Source organism: Mustelus asterias, chromosome 7, assembly GCF_964213995.1.
Source record: "Mustelus asterias chromosome 7, sMusAst1.hap1.1, whole genome shotgun sequence".
NCBI classification, from domain to species: Eukaryota; Metazoa; Chordata; class Chondrichthyes; order Carcharhiniformes; family Triakidae; genus Mustelus; species Mustelus asterias.
This window is the reverse complement of record NC_135807.1, coordinates 100,269,359-100,292,144: the sequence shown is the minus strand read 5'-3', so window position 1 is coordinate 100,292,144 and position 22,786 is coordinate 100,269,359. Positions and strand designations below refer to the sequence as shown.

The 22,786-nt window shown below is 44.5% G+C and overlaps 1 protein-coding gene across 9 annotated transcripts in view; it reads left to right on the top strand.

Annotated features, from left to right (window-relative positions):
• Positions 1-22,786, top strand: part of clasp2 (cytoplasmic linker associated protein 2) — a 463,341-nt gene that overhangs the window by 406,658 nt on the left and 33,897 nt on the right. For all 9 annotated transcript variants that reach the window (XM_078216563.1, XM_078216560.1, XM_078216559.1 and 6 more), the window contains one exon: positions 3,873-4,092. In XM_078216563.1, coding sequence (XP_078072689.1) covers positions 3,873-4,092 — 220 coding nt within the window. The remainder of the gene's footprint in view (positions 1-3,872; positions 4,093-22,786) is intronic.

The window sequence follows — 22,786 nt, the reverse complement described above, 5'->3', positions numbered from 1 at the left end:
GGTCGCCTCACTATAAGAAGGATGTGGAAAAGATTGAAAGGGTGCAGAGGAGATTTACAAGGATGTTGCCTGGATTGAGTGGCATGTCTTTTGAGGATAGGCTGAGGGAGCTCAGTCTTTTCTCCTTGGAGAGACGTAGGATGAGAGGAGACCTAATCGAGGTATATAAGATGTTGAGAGGCATAGATCGGGTGGACTCTCAGAGGCTTTTTCCCAGGGTGGAAATGGCTGCTACAAGAGGACACAGGTTTAAGGTGCTGGGGGATAGGTACAGGGGAGATGTTAAGGGGAAGTTTTTCACACAGAGGGTGGTGGGCAAGTGGAATTGGCTACCGTCAGTGGTGGTGGAGGCAAACTCAATAGGGTCTTTTAAGAGACTCCTGGAAGAGTACATGGGACTTAATAGGATGGAGGGTTATAGGGATATGTTCGGCACAACTTGTGGGGCCGAAGGGCCTGTTTTGTGCTGTAGTTTTCTATGTTTCTAATACTACTGGCAACCAGAATATGCAGGCCATTGATTTGAGACAGCAATCACTCAGGGATTCTCCACTGCTGTCTCATAGAAACTGCTGTTTCTATGTTTCTAAGTGTGATGGTGGGAAAGTTTGTATGGAACCGGAAGAAATAGCAAAGGTACTTAATGAATACTTTACTTCAGTATTCACTATGGAAAAGGATCTTGGTGGTTGTAGTGCAGACTTGCAGCGGACTGAAAAACTTGAGCATGTAGATATTAAGAAAGAGGATGTGTTGGAGCTTTTGAAAAGCATCAAGTTAGATAAGTCGCCGGGACCGGATGAGATGTACCCCAGGCTACTGTGGGAGGCGAGGGAGGAGATTGCTGAGCCTCTGGTGATGATCTTTGCATCATCAATGGAGATGGGAGAGGTTCCGGAGGATTGCGGATGTTTTTCCTTTATTCAAGAAAGGGAGTAGAGATAGCCCTGGAAATTATAGAGCAGTGAGTCTAACCTCAGTGGTTGGTAAGTTGATGGAGAAGATCCTGAGAGGCATGATAATGAACATTTGGAGAGGTATAATATGATTAAGAATAGTCAGCATGGCTTTGTCAAAGGCAGATCATGCCTTACGAGCCTGATTAAATTTTCTGAGGATGTGACTAAACACATTGATGAAGGAAGAGCAGTAGATGTAGTATATATGGACTTCAGCAAGACATTTGATAAGGTGCCCCATGCAAGGCTTATTGAGAAAGTGAGGGGGCATGGGATCCAAGGGGACATTGCTTTGTAGATCCAGAACATCTTAGCCAATCAGGTCAACTTGCCAATCAATCAGAAATGGTTGCCACAAGAGGACACAGGTTTAAGGTGCTGGGGAGTAGGTACAGAGGAGATGTCAGGGGTACGTTTTTCACTCCGAGGGTGGTGAGTGCGTGGAATGGGCTGCCAGCAACAGTGGTGGAGGCGGATTCAATAGGGTCTTTTAAGAGACTTTTAGATAAGTACATGGAAATTAGTAAGATAGAGGGTTATGGGTAAGCCTAGTAATCGCTACGGTGGGGACATGTTCGGCACAACTTTGTGGGCTGAAGAGCCTGTATTGTGCTGTAGTTTTTCTATGTTTCTAATTCATTGATTTCGTCAATAATGATGGGCTTTGTGATCACCAGCAGATTTATACAGACTTGTACATGGTTTGCAGGCAACCTTTCTAAATGTGGAAACTATTCTGAAAATATTTTTAACAATACCTGTCACAGATGCTTCTGGTGAACGTTCTTCTTCTGTATTGAAAAGAGTGAAAAATTATTTGCAAAGTATGATGAGTCAGGAACGTTTGAACAGTTCAGCAATATTGACGACTGAAAGTGCATTTTTATAAGATTTTAACTACGTTGAGGCAATTGAAGCTGTGCCCTGTTGCCAAAGATGACTTTGGCAGATATCGTCTGGTAGCCTGAAGCCTGGAGGGCCCTGGCCTGCTAGAAGTCTCCTACTCTGGGGCAGGTGCTCTCTCCTTAGCCTGACCTGCTGGAGTTGATGTAGTCACAGGCAGAGAGGAGTTTGGAATGGCAGGGCACCTTCGGACGTACCTGGGTGGATGTCTCCCGGAGCTTCTGGCTGATGCTGATCCTCCCTTTGGATGCCCAAGGGCCCTCCCTGACTTCTTGAGGAAGGGCATCTGGAGGGAGATCAAGGTGCCCTATCCTCTTCTCACGCAGCCATTGCTGGAACGATGGCTAGAGCAATATGTGCAGGTCCAAGCGCAAATCCAAAGGAAACTGCTGGATTTGCGTCACCAAAGCAGCCACCACCCTTCCCATGGAGACTTCGATACACTTGCATGCTGTAGCCACAACGTCAGACAGAAGGTGGGTGAACTTTATCCTTCGTTCCAGTCTGGTGATGGCTTTTGAAAACTCTGCCTGATGTTCCCCTGCCTGTCTTTACATCTCCAACATTTCTCTCGGGGCTAGTTGCAGAGGCTCCTCATGAGACTCTGCTGCCTGCTGTGGACACAAGTTGGTGAAGTTATCACCTGATTATGAACCCAAGCTTACTGGGGTCATTGAGATGAGCATATCTGTGTCAGTGGAGGCGCAGATGAATGGAGTGATGGGTTTCTCTAGCTCCTCATCTGAGGTGCTTGCTAGTGACCTTCCTCCCAACTTTCTTGCTGGTAGCTGGAATAGAGAGAAGATAATTTGTGAGCCTACTGGGTCAGCTTCAACATTATAGTTGCAGCTCACAGTCATTGCCCCTATGTTGATGTATTCTAGATGGACCCTCAAAAGCTTATCTCATGTTCATTTAGGAGCGATGTCTGTTCTCTTCAACTAGCTTTGCAACCTGATCATCATGGGAGGAGAATGTCCTCCACTCGAGGGTCCCACCTCCAGTCATTGCTCTCTCCTGTCTGTTGTGAGAGATCTTGCCCTGCATAAAGGCAGATGGATTGACTATTAGCACTCTGGATGAAAGAGCATTCCAGAGGATTGCATGCCTGTGTGCTAAGTCCACCTCAGTGATGGATGCCATTTGTGCAGGATCTTACATGAGATGGTGAGCTTCAAGTGACTGACAAGCACCCAGGTATCTCCAAAGGTGCCCTGCCACTGCTGGGTCTTGTGACACACCTGTGAATTCTAACTCTTAGACTGATGTCGTTACAAGAGTGCGAGTTTACAGTGAATGGAAGTTTCACTTTGGCAGAGTGCATCAGAACATTCACTCTTTTCCTGCACTGCAGAGTGGTGCTTTTCTGTTGGCCACAGGTGCTGACCTCCCTGGTGACCTCGTCCCAGACTGGTGTGGTCAGGTGGGAGGACCACCTGCTCCAATCCCTCAGGAAGAGGACCTGCCACCTTTCTTGGATGACCTGGAAGAATCCTCAGGGAGGCCTCACTGAACCACAGAGCTGAAGCTTTTGTGTGTTAGCGCACCATGGTGAAGCAGAAATTTACACCACACCTTGCCAGCATTGCGTGAATGAATAGGCGTGTGCTATTTAAATCCTGTGCCATGACTTTTGACCCCATGAGGTAACAGAGGAACGCATGAATCCCTGCCATTCTGCTATGCAATTAAACAAGCTCCTCAGTGCATAATTAATGAGTGAAAAGCGGAAAATCAGGCAAATAAATCTCACCTATCGCCCTCTGGGAATCACACCGACTTTCCTGTCTGTCACTATACTTTGTCTCCAGAATGGAAAATTTCACCTTTTGAGTGTGCTTGGATGAAGTACCAACAAGTGAATGCATATTCCAAACAAATGATTCATTATAGGACATAAAGAGAGAAAATATTGCGGGGGGGTGGGGTGGGGGGGAGGGAGAAGTATACTTTTTCTGCAATTCCTTCGACCATAGTTTTACTAATAATTTTTCCACTTCTGTACATTAGGCCACTGGTGGAATTGCCGATATGCGAGGAGGTGGTGATGCCACTGACTTGGGACGAACTGCTCTGGACAGTAAGACTTCACTGTTGAACACTGTACCCCAACGCAGTAGCTCACGATCACGTGACTACAATCCTTACAATTATTCTGATAGCTCTTCTGTCAATAAGTCAGCTTTAAAGGAAGCCATGTTTGATGATGATGCTGAACAGTTTCCTGATGGTAAGTAGCAAACACACTTCAGGGTTAATTTGGGGTAGTACAGCATTCTCAAAAACTCATTTATTTGGTAGTTTACTGTTAGGTAGTTATGTTTGGTTTTTTTTAATTTCTGAAAGGTCATTTAACCATTGATAACTTATTCTGAGTATAATAGAAGTGTTTTGGATAAGTACACAAGGCTGTGAAGTCCAAGTGATTGAATATATTTAAGAAGAAAATAGATTTTCTAGAATTTAGAGGTATGGGAAGAGCATGGTGTTGAGATAGAGGATCTGTCATCCTCTGTTTTCTATGTTCCTATGGTGACTCAGATTAGGTTTCAAGTGATGAATAAGCCTAATGAATTGGATAGTGTATCTCAAATACCAAGTTAACTGAAACACCCTAAGCTGACCTACATTGGACCATATCTACAAATCATTACACTGCTAAATAACCCCGCCCTCTTACTTTTGTAGCCATCTCCAGCCTTCTACCACATTTCTACAACATCCAGTCCTCAGACTGACCACTTGGAATTTTTTTCTCTCCACATGGCCAGTGTACTAAATTGTGGTTTTGTCACAGTCGAATGTTGCTGTTCTTCTCTCTCATCAGTTTTGAAATTCAGCATGAATCTATGACTGCTATTTTACTATTAGAAAAATCAAACTTTTCCCAGATTCATTAAGCCTTCTGTCTATAGTGCATATTCCAATCCCTTTTGTAATCTCCATGTAGAAGAAGAAATCATAGAAACCCTACAGTACAGAAAGAGGCCATTCGGCCCATCGAGTCTGCACCAACCACAATCCCACCCAGGCCCTACCCCCATATTCCTACATATTTTACCCGCTAATCCCCCTAATCTACGCATCCCAGGACACTAAGGGGCAATTTTAGCATGGCCAATCAACCTAACCCACACATCTTTGGACTGTGGGAGGAAACCGGAGCACCCGGAGGAAATCCACGCAGACATGAGGAGAATGTGCAAACTCCACACAGACAGTGACCCAAGCCGGGAAACGAACCCAGGTCGCTGGAGCTGTGAAGCAGCAGTGCTAACCACTGTGCTACCGTGCCGCCCATGTAGATGTCTTAATTTGCCCCTTAGTGTCCAAAGATGTGTAGGTTAGGTGGATTAGCCATGGTAAATGCAGGGGTTTACTGGGATAGAGCAAGTGTTGGGCCTAGGTGAGATGCTCTTTCGGAGAGTCATTGCAGACACAATGGGCTGAATGGCTTTCTGCACTGTAGGAAGTTATGATTCTAGTACAGCATCTGGTTAACTAATGTCCTTTAGGGAAGGAAATCTGCCGTCCTTACCTGGTCTAGCCTACATGTGACTCGAGAGCCACAGCAATATGGTTGACTCTAACTGCCCTCAGGCAACTAGGGTTGGGCAATAAATGTTGGCCAGCCAGCGACACCCATGTCCCACAAATGAATGAAAAAAATTATAATTTTCCCACAAATACAGAAAAAGACAGGAAAATACCAACACAGTTTGTTCGGATTATAGAATGTAACCGGTGCCTCCCACCATACATAGAACATTACAGCGCAGTACAGGCCCTTCAGCCTTCGATGTTGCGCCGACCAGTGAAACCAATCTAAAGCCCCTCTAATCTACACTATTCCAATATCATCCATAGGTTTATCCAATAACCATTTGAATGCTCTTAATGTTGACGAGTCCACTACCGCTGCAGGCAGGGCATTCCACTCCCTTACTACGCTCTGAGTAAAGAACCTACCTCTAGCATCTGTCCTATATCTCTCACCCCTCAATTTAAAGCTATGCCCCTCGTGCTAGCCAACACCATCCGAGGAAAAAGGCTTTCACTATCCACCCTATCTAATTCTCTGATCATCTTGTATGCCTCTATTAAGTCACCTCTTAACCTTCTTCTCTCTAACGAAAACAACCTCAAGCCCCTCAGCCTTTCCTCATATGATTTTCCCACCATACCAGGCAATATCCTGGTAAATCTCCTCTGCACCCTTTCCAACACTTCCACATCCTTCCTATAATGCAGCGACCAGAACTGTACGCAATACTCCAAGTGCGGCCGCACCAGTTTTGCACAGTTGCAGCATGACCTCCTGGCTACGAAACTCAATCCCTCTACCAATAAAAGCTATCACACCGTACGCCTTCTTAACAACCCTATCAACCTGGGTGCCAACTTTCAGGGATCCATGCACATGGACACCCAGATCCCTCTGTTCATCCACACTACCAAGTATCTTACCATTAGCCCGGTACTCTGTATTCCTGTTACTCCTTCCAAAGTGAATCACTTCACACTTTTCCGCATTAAACTCATTTGCCACCTCTCAGCCCAGCTCTGCAGCTTATCTATGTCCCTCTGTAATCTGCCACTTCCCTCCACACTGTCTACAACTCCACCGACTTTAGTGTCATCTGCAAATTTACTAATCCATCCTTCTACGCCCTCATCCAGGTCATTAATAAAAATGACAAACAGCAGTGGCCCCAAAGCAGATCCTTGCGATACACCACTAGTAACTGAACTCCAGGATGACTATTTCCCATCAACCACCACCCTCTGTTTTCTTCCAGCTAACCAATTCCTGATCCAAACCACTAAAGCACCCTCAATCCCATGTGTCTGTATTTTCTGCAAAAGCTTACCATGGGGAATCTTATCAAACGCTTTGCTGAAATCCATATACACCACATCAACCACTTTACCCTCATCCACCTCTTTGGTCACCTTCTCAAAGAACTCAATAAGGTTTGTGAGGCACGACCTACCCTTCACAAAACCGCGCTGACTATTCCTAATCAAATTGTTCCTTTCCAGGTGATTATAAATCCTATCTCTTATAATCCTTTCCAATACTTTGCCCACAACAGAAGTAAGGCTCACCGGTCTATAATTACCAGGGTTGTCCCTACTCCCCTTCTTGAACAAGGGGACAACATTTGCTATCCTCCAGTCTTCTGGCACTGTTCCTGTAGACAATGACGACACAAAGATCAAAGCCAAAGGCTCTGCAATCTCCTCTCTCGCCTCCCAGAGAATCCTAGGATAAATCCCATCCGGCCCAGGGGACTTGTCTATTTTTACCCTTTCCAGAATTGCTAACACCTCCTCCTTATGAACCTCAATCCCATCCAGTCCAACAGCCTGCATCTCAGTACTCCCCTCGACAACACTGTCCCTCTCCAGTGTGAATCCCGACGAAAAATATTCATTTAGTGCCTCTTCTATCTCTTCAGGCTCCACGCACAACTTCCCACTCCTGTCCTTGACTGGCCCTAATCTTACCCTAGTCATTCTTTTACTCCTGACATACCTATAGAAAGCTTTAGGGTTTTCCTTGATCCTACCCGCCAAAGACTTCTCATGTCCCCTCCTGGCTCTTAACTCTTTCTTTAGGTCCTTCCTGGCTAACTTGTAACTCTCAAGCGCCCTAACTGAGCCTTCACGTCTCATCTTAACATAAGTCGTCTCCTTCCTCTTCACAAGAGATTCAACCTCCTTAGTAAACCATGGTTCCCTCACACGTCTGCTTCCTCCCTGCCTGACAGGTACATATTTATCAAGGACGCGTAGTAGCTGTTCCTTAAACAAGTTCCACATTACAATTGTGCCCATCCCCTGCAGTTTCTTTCCCCAACCTATGCCAGCTAAATCTCGCCTAATCGCATCATAATTTCCTTTCCCCCAGCTATAACTCTTGCCCTTTGGTATATACCTATCCTTTTCCATAGCTAAGGTAAACGTAATCGAATTGTGGTCACTGTCACCAAAGTGCTCCCCTACCTCCAAATCTAACACCTGGCCTGGTTCATTACCCAGTACCAAATCCAATGTGGCCTTGCCTCTTGTTGGTCTATCTACATACTGCGTCAGGAAGCCTTCCTGCACACATTGGACAAAAACCGACCCCTCCAAAGTACTCGAACTATAGTTTTTCCAGTCAATATTTGTAAAGTTAAAGTCCCCCAGTACAACTACCCTGTTACTTTCGCTCCTATCCAGAACCATCTTTGCAATCTTTTCCTCTACATCTCTGGAACTTTTCGGAGGTCTATAAAAAACTCCCAACAGGGTGACCTCTCCTTTCCTGTTTCTAACCTCAGCCCAAACTACCTCAGTAGACGAGTCCTCATCAAAAGTCCTTTCTGCCACCGTAATACTGTCCTTGACTAATAATGCCACACCTCCCCCTCTTTTACCACCTTCCCTGCATTTACTGAAACATCTAAACCCCGGAACCTGCAACAACCATTCCTGTCCCTGCTCTATCCATGTCTCCGAGATGGCCACAACATCGAAATCCCAGGTACCAACCCATGCTGCAAGTTCACCCACCTTATTCCGGATGCTCCTGGCGTTGAAGTATACACACTTCAAACCACCTTCCTGCCTGCCAGTACACTCCTGCGACCCTGAAACCTCATCCATGACCTCACTACTCTCAACCTCCTGCACACCGGAGCTACAATTCAGGTACCCACCCCCCTGCTGAATTAGTTTAAACCCTCCCGAAGAGCATTAGCAAATTTCCCCCCCCAAGATATTGGTACCCCTCTGGTTCAGGTGCAGACCATCCTGTTTGTAGAGGTCCCACCTACCCCAGAAAGAGCCCCAATTGTCTAGGTATCTGAAACCCTCCCTCCTGCACCATCCCTGTAACCACGTGTTCAACTGCTCTCTTTCCCTATTCCTCTCCTCACTGTCCCGTGGCACAGGTAACAAACCAGAGATAACAACTTTGTTTGTTCTAGCCCTAAGCTTCCACCCTAACTCCCTGAATTTCTGCCTTACATCCCCACCCCTTTTCCTACCTATGTCTTGAGTGCCTATGTGAACCACAACTTGGGGCTGGTCCCCCTCCCCCATAAGGATTTTGAAAACATGATCCAAGACATCGTGGACTCTGGCTCCTGGGAGGCAACACACCAACCATGAGTCTCTCTCGTTCCCGCAGAATCTCCTGTCCGTCCCTTTAACTATGGAGTCCCCAATGATTAATCCTCTACTCCTCTTCCCCCCCTTCCCTTCTGAGCCACAAGGACAGACTCTGAGCCAGTGACCTGTACACTATGGCTTACCCCTGCTAAGTCTCCCCCCCCAACAGCATCCAAAAGTGTACTATCCCCAATTTCTACTACATTTCTTGTTTCTTCCCCCACTTGGACGGCTTCCTGTACCTTGGTGCGGCGGTCAGTTTGCTCATCCTCCCTTTCCCTCCCCTTCTGAGCTGCCGGGCCGGATTCTGTGCCGGAGGCACGGCCACTATTGCATCCCCCAGGTAGGCTGCTCCCCCCAACAGCACTCAAACAGGAGTACTTATTTTTAAGGGGCACAGCCACTGGGGTACTCTCTAGTACCTGACCTTTCCCCTTCCCCTTCCTAACCGTGACCCACTTGTCTGTCTCCCGAGGCCCGGGTGTGACCACCTGCCTGTAACTCCTATCTATCACCTCCTCATTCTCCCTAACCAGACGAAGGTCATTGAGCTGCAGCTCCTGTTCCCTAATGTGGTCCCTTAGGAGCTGCAGCTCCTGGCGCAGATATGGATGTCCGGGAGGCTAGCTGACTCCAGGACCTCCCACATCCGACAATGAGAACAACAAACTGGCCTCACACTCATAATTCCCCCTTTCTTCCAATGACACAGGAAAAACTATCTAAACCCACCCCACCTCTGGCCGTTTACGCCGAAGCCCGATGAGCCAAAGCCCATCAGCTCTCACTCTGCTCCCTGCTCACTCCGCTGCCCGCTTAATAGTGCGGCCGACTTATATACCTCGCGCGTGCTGAAGAAAATTTTAGACCCTTCCCACAACACCCAGCGTCCTACTTCCGGGTTAGAGTTCAAAGTTTTTTTTTAAAAACACCCGCGAAAAAGTACTTTAAACTAACTTAAAAGTATTATTTTTTTAAATTAAAAGTATTTTAAAAGTAGATCTCTTACCCCAGCACTCCTGCAATAAATCTCTCCTCTGTCTCACTCTGGCTGAACAATGAACATACAGACACTGAAAGGATATTTCAGAGACTGGGGAATGTCAGGATAAAGCCATAAAAGGCATAGCGGTGCACATCCTCGCTTACAGGATAACAGCGACAGAGCTATATGTCTTATGGAAAACTTTGTGGGAGTAAATCAGAAAATGCAGAGCCTAAAAATTCAAGACCAGGATTTGATATCTTCCAGAACGTATCCGATTTAGCTCAGAGTATACAAGTCAGGAATTTCAGTAGGATACATTTCTTGATAATTTTGTGTCAATTCTGAATTGAAGGAGACTTATCACTAATCCATGAACAAAAAATATTTTTCCATGCTGCAAATGTTAGGATATTGTACAGCCTTTTCCCATTATTGTCAATTATCTTGTTATCTGCGAGACCCAGAATTAAATTCAAGGATTAAACTAAGGCCATTCTGAAAATCTTCTCAAGCTCTTCAAGGATATTGAACCAGTAAGATTTGATTTTGATACAGGACCAGAGGCAAAGCAGGTAGTCCCCAGTGCTTACCTTGCCTTTTTTTGGCACAACCAGGGTATAATAAGATCAAATCATAACCTTGGTAATATTCAGCCGGTGTGAGCTGAGTCTCCTTTGGCCTATTGCAAACCAAGATTTTATTGGCACATTCCCAAACGTCGACCCACGTCTCATTAGTATTTACTGTAAAGTATTTTCCCAATGACGCAGAGTGTCCGATGTGCTCTCACAGGATCTAACATGTAAAGTACCCTTAAATTTGCTGAATAATTGCCTAGGCTTTGCAAATAACAAGATTTTTCCACTGGGGAAACCTTTGCTTCAAGAAGAAGAGTTGGCTTATTAAGGATGATGTCCCTGAGTTGCAAATATCTTTTTTTTTAAAAATAGTATTTTGGGACATCAAACTGCTGACACAGCTGCTCAAAAGATAAGAGGAAGGCACCATCGAACAAAGAACAATACAGCACAGGAACAGGCCCTTCGGCCCTCCAAGCCCACGCCGCCCATGTGCCCACTAGACCATCCTTTTGTATCCCTCCATTCCCAGTCTGTTCATGTGGCTATCTAGACAAGTCTTAAACAATCCCAGCATGTCCGCCTCAATCACCTTGCTTGGCAGTGCATTCCAGGCCCCCACCACCCTCTGTGTAAAATACGTACCTCTGACATCTGTGTTGAACCTTGCCCCCCTCACCTTGAACCCGGGACCCCTTGTGTTCGTCACCTCCGACCTGGGAAAAAGCTTCCCACTGTTCACCCTTATCTATGCCCTTCATAATTTTATACACCTCTGTTAGGTCGCCCCTCATCCTCTGTCTTTCCAGGGAGAACAACCCCGGTTTACCCAATCTCTCCTCATAGCTAAGACCCTCCATACCAGGCAACATCCTGGTAAACCTTCTCTGTACTCTCTCCAAAGCCTCCACGTCCTCCTGGTTGTGTGGCGACCAGAACTGGACGCAGTATTCCAAATGTGGCCTTAATCATCGTTCTATACAGCTGCAAAATCTATGCCAACTTTTATATTCTATGCCCCGTCCAATAAAGACAAGCATGCCATAAGCCACCTTCACCATCCTCTCCACCTGTGCTGCCACCTTTAAGGATCTGTGGACTTGTACACCCAGGTCCCTCTGTGTGTCTATATGGTTCTGCCATTTATTGGCAAGCTCCCCCTTACATTAGATCTACCGAAATGCATCACTTCGCATTTATCTGGATTAAATTCCATCTGCCATTTCTCCGCCCAATGTTCCAGCCTATCTATATCCTGCTGTATTCTCTGACAATGTTCATCACTATCCGCAACTCCAGCAATCTTCGTGTTGTCCGCAAACTTACTGATCACACCAGTTACATCTTCCTCCAAATCATTTATATATATCACAAACAGCAGAGGTCCCAGTACAGAGCCCTGTGGAACACCACTAGTCACAGACCTCCAACCGGAAAAAGACCCCTCCGCTGCTACCCTCTGTCTTCTATGGCTAATCATGATGTGGAGATGCCGGCGTTGGACTGGGGTAAACACAGTAAGAAGTTTAACAACACCTGGTGTTGTTAAACTTCTTTCTATGGCTAAGCCAGTTCTCCACCCATCTAGCTAGCTCACCTTTTATCCCGTAAGATTTAACCTTTTGCACCAGCCTGCCATGAGGGACCTTGTCAAGCACTTTACTAAAATCCATATAGACAACATCCACGGCCCTTCCCTCATCAATCGTTTTTGTCACCTCCTCAAAAAACTCAACCAAATTTGTGCGGCATGACCTCCCTTGTACAAAACCATGCTGTCTATCGCTAATGAGATTATTCAGTTCTAAATGCGCATATATCCTATCTCTAAGAATCTTCTCCAACAACTTCCCTACCACGGACGTCAAGCTCACCGGCCTATAATTACCCTGGTTATCCTTGCTACCCTTCTTAAATAACGGGACCACATTTGCTATCCTCCAATCCTCTGGGACCTCACCTGTGTCCAGTGAATAGACAAAGATTTCTGTTAGAGGCCCAACAATTGCATCTCTCACCTCCCTGAGGAGTCTAGGATAGATGCCATCCGGCCCTGGGGATTTGTCTGTCTTAATGTTTCCTAAAAACCCTAACACTTCCTCCCTTGTAATTGAGATTTTTTCTAACGGGTCAACACATCTCTCTGAGACAATACCAGTCAACATGTCCCTCTCCTTTGTGAATACTGATGCAAAGTATTCGTTTAGGATCTCACCTACTTCCTTTGGTTCTAAGCATAATTCTCCTCCTTTGTCCCTGAGAGGCCCGATTCTTTCCCTAACAACCGTCTTGTTCCGAACGTATGTGTAAAATGCCTTAGGATTCTCCTTACTCCTGTCTGCCAAGGACATTTCGTGGCCCCTTTTTGCCCTTCTAAGTCCCTGTTTGAGTTCTTTTCTACTTTCTCTATATTCTTCCAGTGCTCCATCTGTTTTTAGCTGCCTGGACCTCATGTATGCCTCTTTTTGCTTTTTGATTAGACCCACAATTTCACTGGTTATCCAAGGCTCTGGAATCCTACCCTTCCTATCCTTCCTCTTTACAGGCACATGCCTGTCCTGCAGTCCTATCAACTGCTCCTTAAAAGACTCCCACATGCCAGATGTGGATTTACCCTCGAACAGCCTCTCCCAATCAACAGCCACCAAATCCTGCCTAATCCGGCTGTAGTTAGCCTTCCCCCAATTCGGTACCTTACCCATAGGACAATACTCATCTTTTTCCATTACTATCCTAAAGTTTACAGAATTGTGGTCACTATTTGCCACATGTTCCCCTACTGCAACTTTGATGACCTGACCGGGCTCATTCCCCAGTACTAGGTCCAGTATAGCCCCCTCTCTAGTTGGACTGTCAACATATTGTTCCAAAGAATCTTCCTGTACGCATTTTATAAATTCTTCCCCATCCAGGCCCCCAGCCCTAAGCGATTTCCAGTCTATGTGAGGGAAATTAAAGTCTCCCACTACAATAACCCTATTTTTTCTGCACCTGTCCAGAATCTCCTTACATATCCGTTCCTCAACTTCCCGTGGGCTGTTGGGAGGCCTGTAGTATACCCCCAGCATAGTGACTGCGCCCTTCCTGTTTCTGAGCTCCACCCACAGTGACTCGTTACCTGACCCTTCCATATTGTCCACCCTCTGTACAGCTGTAATATGCTCCCTAACCAGCATTGCTACTCCCCCACCTCTCCTCGCCCCTCCTCTGTCTCGCCTAAAACACTTATACCCCGGAATATTCAGCTGCCAGTCCTGTCCTTTTAACCAAGTCTCTTATTGCAACCACATCCAAGTTCCGCGCATGCATTAAGGCTCTAAGTTCATCTGTCTTGCCCGTTACGCTCCTTGCATTGAAGCAGATGCACTCCAGACCTCCAGGCCCACTGAGGTCATCCTCCCCCAGAATGTCCTTCCTCTTAGATAGCCTTGTCTTGGCCCCAACCTCATCCCCAGCCTCTATGCTTATTGAACTATTGTTCTGATCCCCACCCCCCCGCCACATTAGTTTAAACCCACCCAAACCACACTAGCAAAACTCCCAGCTAGGATATTCGTACCCCTCCAGTTTAGGTGCAACCCGTCCTTCTTGTACAGGTGCCATCCTCTTTTGAAGACTTCCCAGTGATCGTCGAATTCGAAACCCTCCCTCCTGCACCAGTCCTTTAGCCACGCATTCAGCTGTGCAGTCTCCCTGTTCTTAGCCTCATATATCCCCCTAGCCTCCAAAGACCTCTATCACTCCAAATATCAAATCCATGATCCATGAGAAGAGCAGCAATTAAGTTAGATCTCCCCTCAAGATCACAGACCATTCTCCACGTTTGCAAAGTATTAATATTAAGGATTATCATACTTGTCCGACACAGCCTTAGGATCTCTAAGAAATAAGAATGACTGTAAGAACTCTGAAGACTGGCCAGCACTCATTATCAAGCCGTATAGAGGAGGGGTCCACTCTAACTTATTCTCGTATGAATCTGAGGTGAGAGGCTAACTCATTTTAATATTCGGCATCCCTAACCCTCCCCTCGAACTAGGAAGCTGCATGTTAGCTAGCTTTGAGTGAGGTTTTTTTCTTGTCCTATATAAAAGAACTGAGCACTCCATTAATTTCTTCTAGGACCTTTGCAAACAGGTATCATCTGCAAAGGTTAGAGCAACCTAGATAACGCATTCATCTTAATCAATGCTGTCCTACCTAGCCAGGATTTTGGCAAGGAGGATCAGCGAAGGAGGTCACACTTAATAAAAGCCAACAATTTGCAGGACGTTTGCCCTGCGTAAGTGCCTAAGAGTGCAGTGCTATAGATGCCCAAATAAGTAAACTCTGATAGAATAGGCATTCTACCCCAGGGTTTGCCCAAAGCATGGCCTCCAATTTCATACAGTTAATCCTATGACCTGAAAAAAGACTAAATCTGCCTCCACATCAATAATAGTGGGGACAGAAACATCCGGCTTAGACACATGAGTAACCCCAAAATCTGGGGTCATACATAATTGCCTCCAATTCTGGGAGTTCAACAGCAATTGCAAACAATCAAGGAAATGAGGGATAGCCCTGTCTTGTCCGTCTCTGAAGACTAAAATTATCAGATCTAGAACCGTATATAAGGACTGCCGCCAATGGGTCTTTGTAGAGTACCTGTATCTACTTCACAAAGTCCTCCCGACCTGAATTTTTGCAACATGTAGAATGGATAATTCCATTCCACCCTATTGAAAACCTTTTCTGTGTCTACAAAGATCACTAACACGTATATAGTGCAGTTGTGGGAGACCGGGATAATATTTAGTAATCTCCTGACATTACATGAGTTTCAGCTGTTTATAAACCTGGATAATCATCCTGGATAATCATAGGGAGGATTTTCTCTAAGTGTATTGCCAGAACCTTAGACACCAACTTCAAATCCAAGTTCAAAAGGGAAATAGGCCTCTAAGAAGTACACTGGTCAGGATTCTTGCCTGGTTTCAGGATTAAGGAGATATTTGCTTCACACAACCACTGCAGGAGCAGACCTGCTTCAAAAGAATGATAATACATACCAATACAACGGATCTATCTGCAAATCTTTAAATTTGTTGTAAAATTTGCACCCAAACCTATCGGGTCTTAAGACCATAAGACCATAAGACATAGGAGCGGAAGTAAGGCCATTCGGCCCATCGAGTCCACTCCACCATTCAATCATGGTTGATTTCAACTCCATTTACCCGCTCTCTCCCCATAGCCCTTAATTCCTCGAGAAATCAAGAATTTATCAATTTCTGTCTTGAAGACGCTCAACGTCTCGGCCTCCACAGCCCTCTGTGGCAATGAATTCCACAGACCCACCACTCTCTGGCTGAAGAAATTTCTCCTCATCTCTGTTCTAAAGTGACTCCCTTTTATTCTAAGGCTGTGCCCCCGCGTCCTAGTCTCCCCTGCTAATGGAAACAACTTCCCTACGTCCATCCTATCTAAGCCGTTCATTATCTTGTAAGTTTCTATCAGATCTCCCCTCAACCTCCTAAACTCCAATGAATATAATCCCACGATCCTCAGACGTTCATCGTATGTCAGGCCTACCATTCCTGGGATCATCCGTGTGAATCTCCGCTGGACCCGCTCCAGTGCCAGTATGTCCTTCCTGAGGTGTGGGGCCCAAAATTGCTCACAGTACTCCAAATGGGGCCTAACCAGTGCTTTATAAAGCCTCAGAAGTACATCCCTGCCTTTGTATTCCAAGCCTCTTGAGATAAATGACAACATTACATTTGCTTTCTTAATTACGGACTCAACCTGCAAGTTTACCTTTAGAGAATCCTGGACTAGGACTCCCAAGTCCCTTTGCACTTTAGCATTATGAATTTTGTCACCGTTTAGAAAATAGTCCATGCCTCTATTCTTTTTTCCAAAGTGTACGACCTCGCACTTGCCCACGTTGAATTTCATCAGCCACTTCTTGGACCACTCTCCTAAACTGTCTAAATCTTTCTGCAGCCTCCCCACCTCCTCAATACTACCTGCCCCTCCACCTATCTTTGTATCATCGGCAAACTTGGCCAGAATGCTCCCAGTCCCGTCATCTAGATCGTTAATATATAAAGAGAACAGCTGTGGCCCCAACACTGAACCCTGCGGGACACCACTTGTCACCGGTTGCCATTCTGAGAAAGAACCTTTTATCCCAACTCTCTGCCTTCTGTCTGACAGCTAATCGTCAATCCATGTTAGTACCTTGCCTCGAATACCATGGGCCCTTATTTTACTCAGCAGTCTCCCGTGAGGCACCTTGTCAAAGGCCTTTTGGAAGTCAAGATAGATAACATCCATTGGCTCTCCTTGGTCTAACCTATTTGTTATCTCTTCAAAGAACTCTAACAGGTTTGTCAGGCACGACCTCCCCTTACTAAATCCATGCTGACTTGTCTTAATCCGACCCTGCACTTCCAAGAATTTAGAAATCTCATCCTTAACGATGGATTCTAGAATTTTGCCAACAACTGAGGTTAGGCTAATTGGCCTATAATTTTCCATCTTTTTTCTTGTTCCCTTCTTGAACAGTGGGGTTACAACAGCGATTTTCCAATCCTCTGGGACTTTCCCTGACTCCAGTGACTTTTGAAAGATCATAACTAACGCCTCCACTATTTCTTCAGCTATCTCCTTTAGAACTCTAGGATGTAGCCCATCTGGGCTCGGAGATTTATCAATTTTCAGACCTTTTAGTTTCTCTAGCACTTTCTCCTTTGTGATGGCAACCATATTCAACTCTGCCCCCTGACTTTCCTGAATTGTTGGGATATTACTCATGTCTTCTACTGTGAAGACTGACGCAAAGTACTTATTAAGTTCCTCAGCTATTTCCTTGTCTCCCATCACTAGATTACCAGTCTTGGAGCTTTATCAGATTGAAGCTCCTTCTGGGCGGATGCTACTTCTTTAAAATAGGGGAATTCAAATTTGATCTCCAGTCTGTTGAGATCATGAGGAGTTCAAGGGGAAAAAAAATACTCCATAAGTATCAGAGCATCATCGGTTTGACCAGTCATATGATTTGATGGTGATGTCATTAAGATGTTGCACAGACTGCTGTTTTAGTTTCAGTTTGTGCTCTGTACAGGCAACAACTCCTTCAATAAACCCGTTGTTGTTAGTTTGAATCTACATATGCACACCATACTTTTTTTGTTCAAAATCCACAACCCCTAATGTAGTTAGGACATTTATACCATCGTCCTCTGCCTTAGCCAAATTGGATGCCAGCAATCCTCTTCCTTATCTCTTAATATAAGATTGAATGCAATTTTGTGCCCTCTTCCATGGCGAATTTAATGACGGGGGAACATTTAATCGGGCAGGAGAGTGGCAGGTTGGGATCCTGCCAACTTCCTGCCTCCACCTGAAGGCCTTTGATTGTCTTTCCTGCCCCACTGCCAATGGAGGCCCTTAAGGTGGCGATTAATGCCCACTTAAGGGTCTCATGCCACCATCACTGTTAGTAACCTAACAGCGTGCTCACCAAATGGGGAACATGAAAAGCAAACTTTTTCAAGTTTGTTTGCAGGCTCTCGTGGTGGTTCCTCATTCAAAGTCATTCAGAGGACCCAGGATCAGGATCCTGATCGAGTGACCCAGCATCAGGAGGGTGGATGCCTGCTAACAGTTACTTCCCTGCCCTTGCTGCCCTGCTCCTTCATTGGAGGCCTCAGGTAGGTGCGATACCAGTAGCAACCATCACCTCCCCAGTGGTGCTGCTAAGTACATTAGAGCTGCTGGCCACTGACCAGCAATTCTTGGCAGTGGGATTGTCCCCCTCATCTTTGAGCCCAGGGGGGAGTTCTTGTCACTGGCCTCTCAAGTGCGTGATTAGCACAAGATGCAGCAGATTTTTCCAGTCCACATCTGAGACCCCCATCTTTTCCACAAGCTTCCCTAAGTCATGCAGCAGAAAAGACAGAGATGGAGAGAGAATAGCAGATATCTGAAGCAAACAGGCTTGTGCAAAGGAGAGAGCTAGAGATAGAATCAAACTGATTGTGAAGCAACAGCAAAAATAACCTTGAAACATAGGAATGGAAACTGATTCGAAGACTGTCGAGAATAGAGCAAAATAAGGAAGTGTTAAAGTTATTGAAAAGGCAAGTGTTTTTTGCCCAAGAAGAATGCCAAAAATTTAAACAGGTAATTGTTCTGGGAGCTGAGCTTGTTGGAAAACTTTGGAGCATGCCTCTAAGTTAAAGTAAAATGTCAGAGCAGTTTTAACATTGTTCTGTAGGTTTAGTTTTATACTCCCAGTGAGGGAGCCAGGCTTGCAGTGGACACAAGTTGAGAATCAGGGTGGATATATTTTCGGTGTATTTCTGAACTACATATTAATTCTGGGAACACAATTGTAGAATTAACGATTGTATCAAATACACCTATATCTGACCAAACCTAGTTTGATTCTTATTTTAACTCGCTGGTGCTTAGCTCTGTATACACAATGTCACTAGGATAGAGACCTTTGTGATTTCTGAACTGTTGCTAATGTTTGTGGTTTGTTCATTATTAATCTCTCCCCAAGAGTGTGATGTCCAGGAAGAGATGACAGCAAATAGAGGATAAAGTAGAGTAGAAATGAAAAATATTATTCTGATTCCCTTCCTCGTTCTGATCACCACACACATTTGAAATTTGAGACGGCATGGATTCTTGACCACTCTGTTTAATTCAGGTTTCTACATGTACTTCTCATGACCCTGCTCAAATTCTGTAGCTAGAAATAGTTTTTTTGTTTCTAAATTGTTCAAGTATGCTGTCCACAGACCCATTGATGGCTCCCAATGCAACAACTCCAACTGCCTCGTTCGCCTTTCTCAACAAATGCCTTGCCTAGTTCATTTCCTTGCGGTTAATGTAATCTCATCCCTGTGCCTCTTTTTTTTTGCAGTACCCACTTCAACTTCTCCAGTACGATGAGTCTTTCACCACCACCCAACTCCCTCCCTCTCCCTACCACCCACCCTCACCCAACATTTGTTTTGTGCCTTGTAGTGGTGAACCAGGGAATATTCTCTTTCTTAATTGCGCCTAAGCCTCTGTTCATTTTTGATTTGATTTATTATTGTCACATGTATTAACATACAGTGAAAAGTGTTGTTTCTTGTGCGCTATACAGACAAAGCATACCATTCATAGAGAAGGAAATGAGAGAGTGCAGAATGTAGTGTTACAGTCATAGCTAGGGGGTAGAGAAAGATCAACTTAATGCAAGGTAAGTCCATTCAAAAGTCTGACAGCAGCAAGGAAGAAGCCGTTCTTGAGTCAGTTGGTATGTGACCTCAGACTTTTGTATCTTTTTCCCGACGGAAGAAGGTGGAAGAGAGAATGTCCGGAGTGCGTTGGGATCCTTAATTATGCTGGCTGCTTTGCCGAGGCAGTGGGAAGTGTAGACAGAGTCAATGGATGGGAGCTAGTTTAGTTTGCATGATGGATTGGGCTACATTCACGACCTTTTGTAGTTCCTTGCGGTCTTGAGCAGAGCAGGAGCCATACTAAGCTGTGATACAACCAGAAAGAATGCTTTCTATGGTGCATCTGTAAAAGTTGGTGAGAGTTGTAGCTGACATGCCAAATTTCCTTAGTCTTCTGAGAAAGTAGGTGGGCTTTCTTAACTATAGTGTCGGCATGGAGGGACCAGGACAGGTTGTTGGTGATCTGGACACCTAAAAGTTTGAAGCTCTCGATCCTTCCTACTTTATCCTCGTTGATGTAGACAGGGGCATTATGCTTTATGCTTCCTGAAGTCGATGACATTCTCTTTCGTTTTGTTGACATTGAGGGAGAGATTATTGCTTCTGCAAATTAGCCCTTTTAAAAATGCTGTACTAGCACTCCAGTATCCCTAAGCTTCACGATACCCTCTTCTTTTACATTTGCTAAGTACTTCCCCATATCAGCTGTGCCATGTTACTGAACATCTGGTTGGGCCAGACTTCCCAGTGTTAACAGCAGTGAATGCACAGATATTTGGGAGTCCAGTGGAGGCATTGGGGGAACAGTCGTAAAGTTATTCAGGAGTTAGAAGTGATTTAAACTACCTTTCCTGGTTAATTGTTCGGCTTGGAAAGTAAGGAACCATCTCAAGTCTCTGATTTAAATTGTATCAGATGGCTCCCGTTACAGAGTAATTGCCAATCAGATGTTTAAAGTTTTAGGGCAATTGCCCTGCATGAGATTTCCAGAGGGTTCCCCAGTGCACCTTTTAGGATATCCCTGAGGTTTGATTCCCTGGAGATTGAATGTTTTGGATCTTTGATTATTGCCTGAAATGGTGGGTTGTACATTTACAGAAATCTAGTTCTGACCAGGTTCATCCCAAGGTCATAAGAATTAAAATTATGTCACCATATGAAAGTGCTATACCTGTATTTGATATCTGTTATGTTGACATGTTAGCACCACAAACATTGAATCAGGTAATACTTCATTGACAAAACATTTTATCTAGCAGATGCAGTTTTTAAAATGTGACAACAGCACAAGTTAATACAATTCTCCATGTATTTGATGTTCTACGGACCTCCTGAACAGGATTGTTCAATGATTTTATATTTCTGGAAGAAAGTAGTAGCAGATATTTGCACTTGTTCAATTCAGGAAGACTGTATGCGTGCCTCAGTGATTTTATTTTCAGCGTCCTTTGTGCCAAATGTATTGTAGAATTTTAAAATTACATAATGTTAACTTGTTTCCAGTATATTTTGACATTTAATGTTTTCTTATGGCCCCTACTGCATTTCACCTCAGTACTAACAACAATCTATAAAATATGACAGCTACTGTATGAGTCATCACCTGCAAAATAACTATATGTTTAGAACACAGGAATTCCTCAAAAGTTTGAAATATTATTAGTTCCATTGAACCATCCATTTTTAAATAAAATTAGAAGCTTAATCTATTTAAAGATTTGCATAGTCCAGATCAGTTGCAAAATAGAGTAGTTGGCATGGCTTATATGTGCCTTTCACTATTTACCATTTATAAAGCAGTGATTAAACTAACTTGCCCTTTCTCATGCTGGTCTTGTGGAGCACTAATGTCCAGTGCCTCTAAGTGATAAGATGCAAATTCAATCTTGCCATTCCACTAGTGTTCAAATCAGAATTGCATTGAGCAGATACTCTTGTGATATTTCATTTCATTAACGTAACCCTGTTTTCAGCCTCAACTTTCACATCAGAAATTACTGTTCCAACTTTTGTTATAATTGCAAATTTTCTCCAGTATAGTAAGCACTGGTTCAGGTTGGCATTTCCTAACATACTTAAAAGATCAGTGATCTTGCTAACAGCTATTGTTTGTGATCTTCTGGTTCAAAAAGGAGTGGAGAACCTGTTGCTTTATTTTATTGATATATCAGTACTGGGTTGGGAAGTGTCTTTCTTGATTAGTTCAGTGCTGACACGCCATTTGTTTATGATGAACCAATTGGAGTTCTCTCGAAAAGTAATATTTATATAGCGCTTTTAACATAAAATGTCCCATGGTACTTGAAGGAGCATTATGAAGCAAAGTTTAATAATGAAATGCGTAAGTCAATATAATTATGAGGATAAAGTGGATGGGAAGGGCATATTTCCCTTAGCAGATAGGTCACTAATCCCCAGGGATCATAGACTTCAAATAATAGAAGGATTAGAGGGGAGTTAAGAGAATTCGGCCTGAAAGTGGGGTAATGGCAAAACCCCTCACCACACTTAAAAAAAAAACTTGGATGTGCACTTGAAGTGGCTAAGAAAGTCTGATTACGCCAGATGGCTCTTTTTCAGCCAGGCACAGACTCAGTGGTACTAAATGGCCTACTTCTGTACCATAAATGTTCTACATTTCTGTAAGAAAATATTAGGGCAGTTAACCAAAGCTTTGGTCAAGAATGTAGATTTTAAGAACTCTTAAAGGAGGAAAGAGACAGAGAGGTTTAAGATGGGAATTCCATAACTTAGGCTCTTGGAAATGAGCGAATGGTCGCCAATGGCGGGGCAATTAATTTTAGGATGAACAAGAATCCAGAATTTAGCACTGACATCTCTGAAGATTGTGGGGTTGGAAGAGATAACAGAGAAATGCCATGGGGAAATTTGAAAATATGAATTCAAATTTTAAAGTATTTGATGAACTGGAAGCCAGCGTAGGTCAGTGAGCTTGTAGGCAATGAGTAA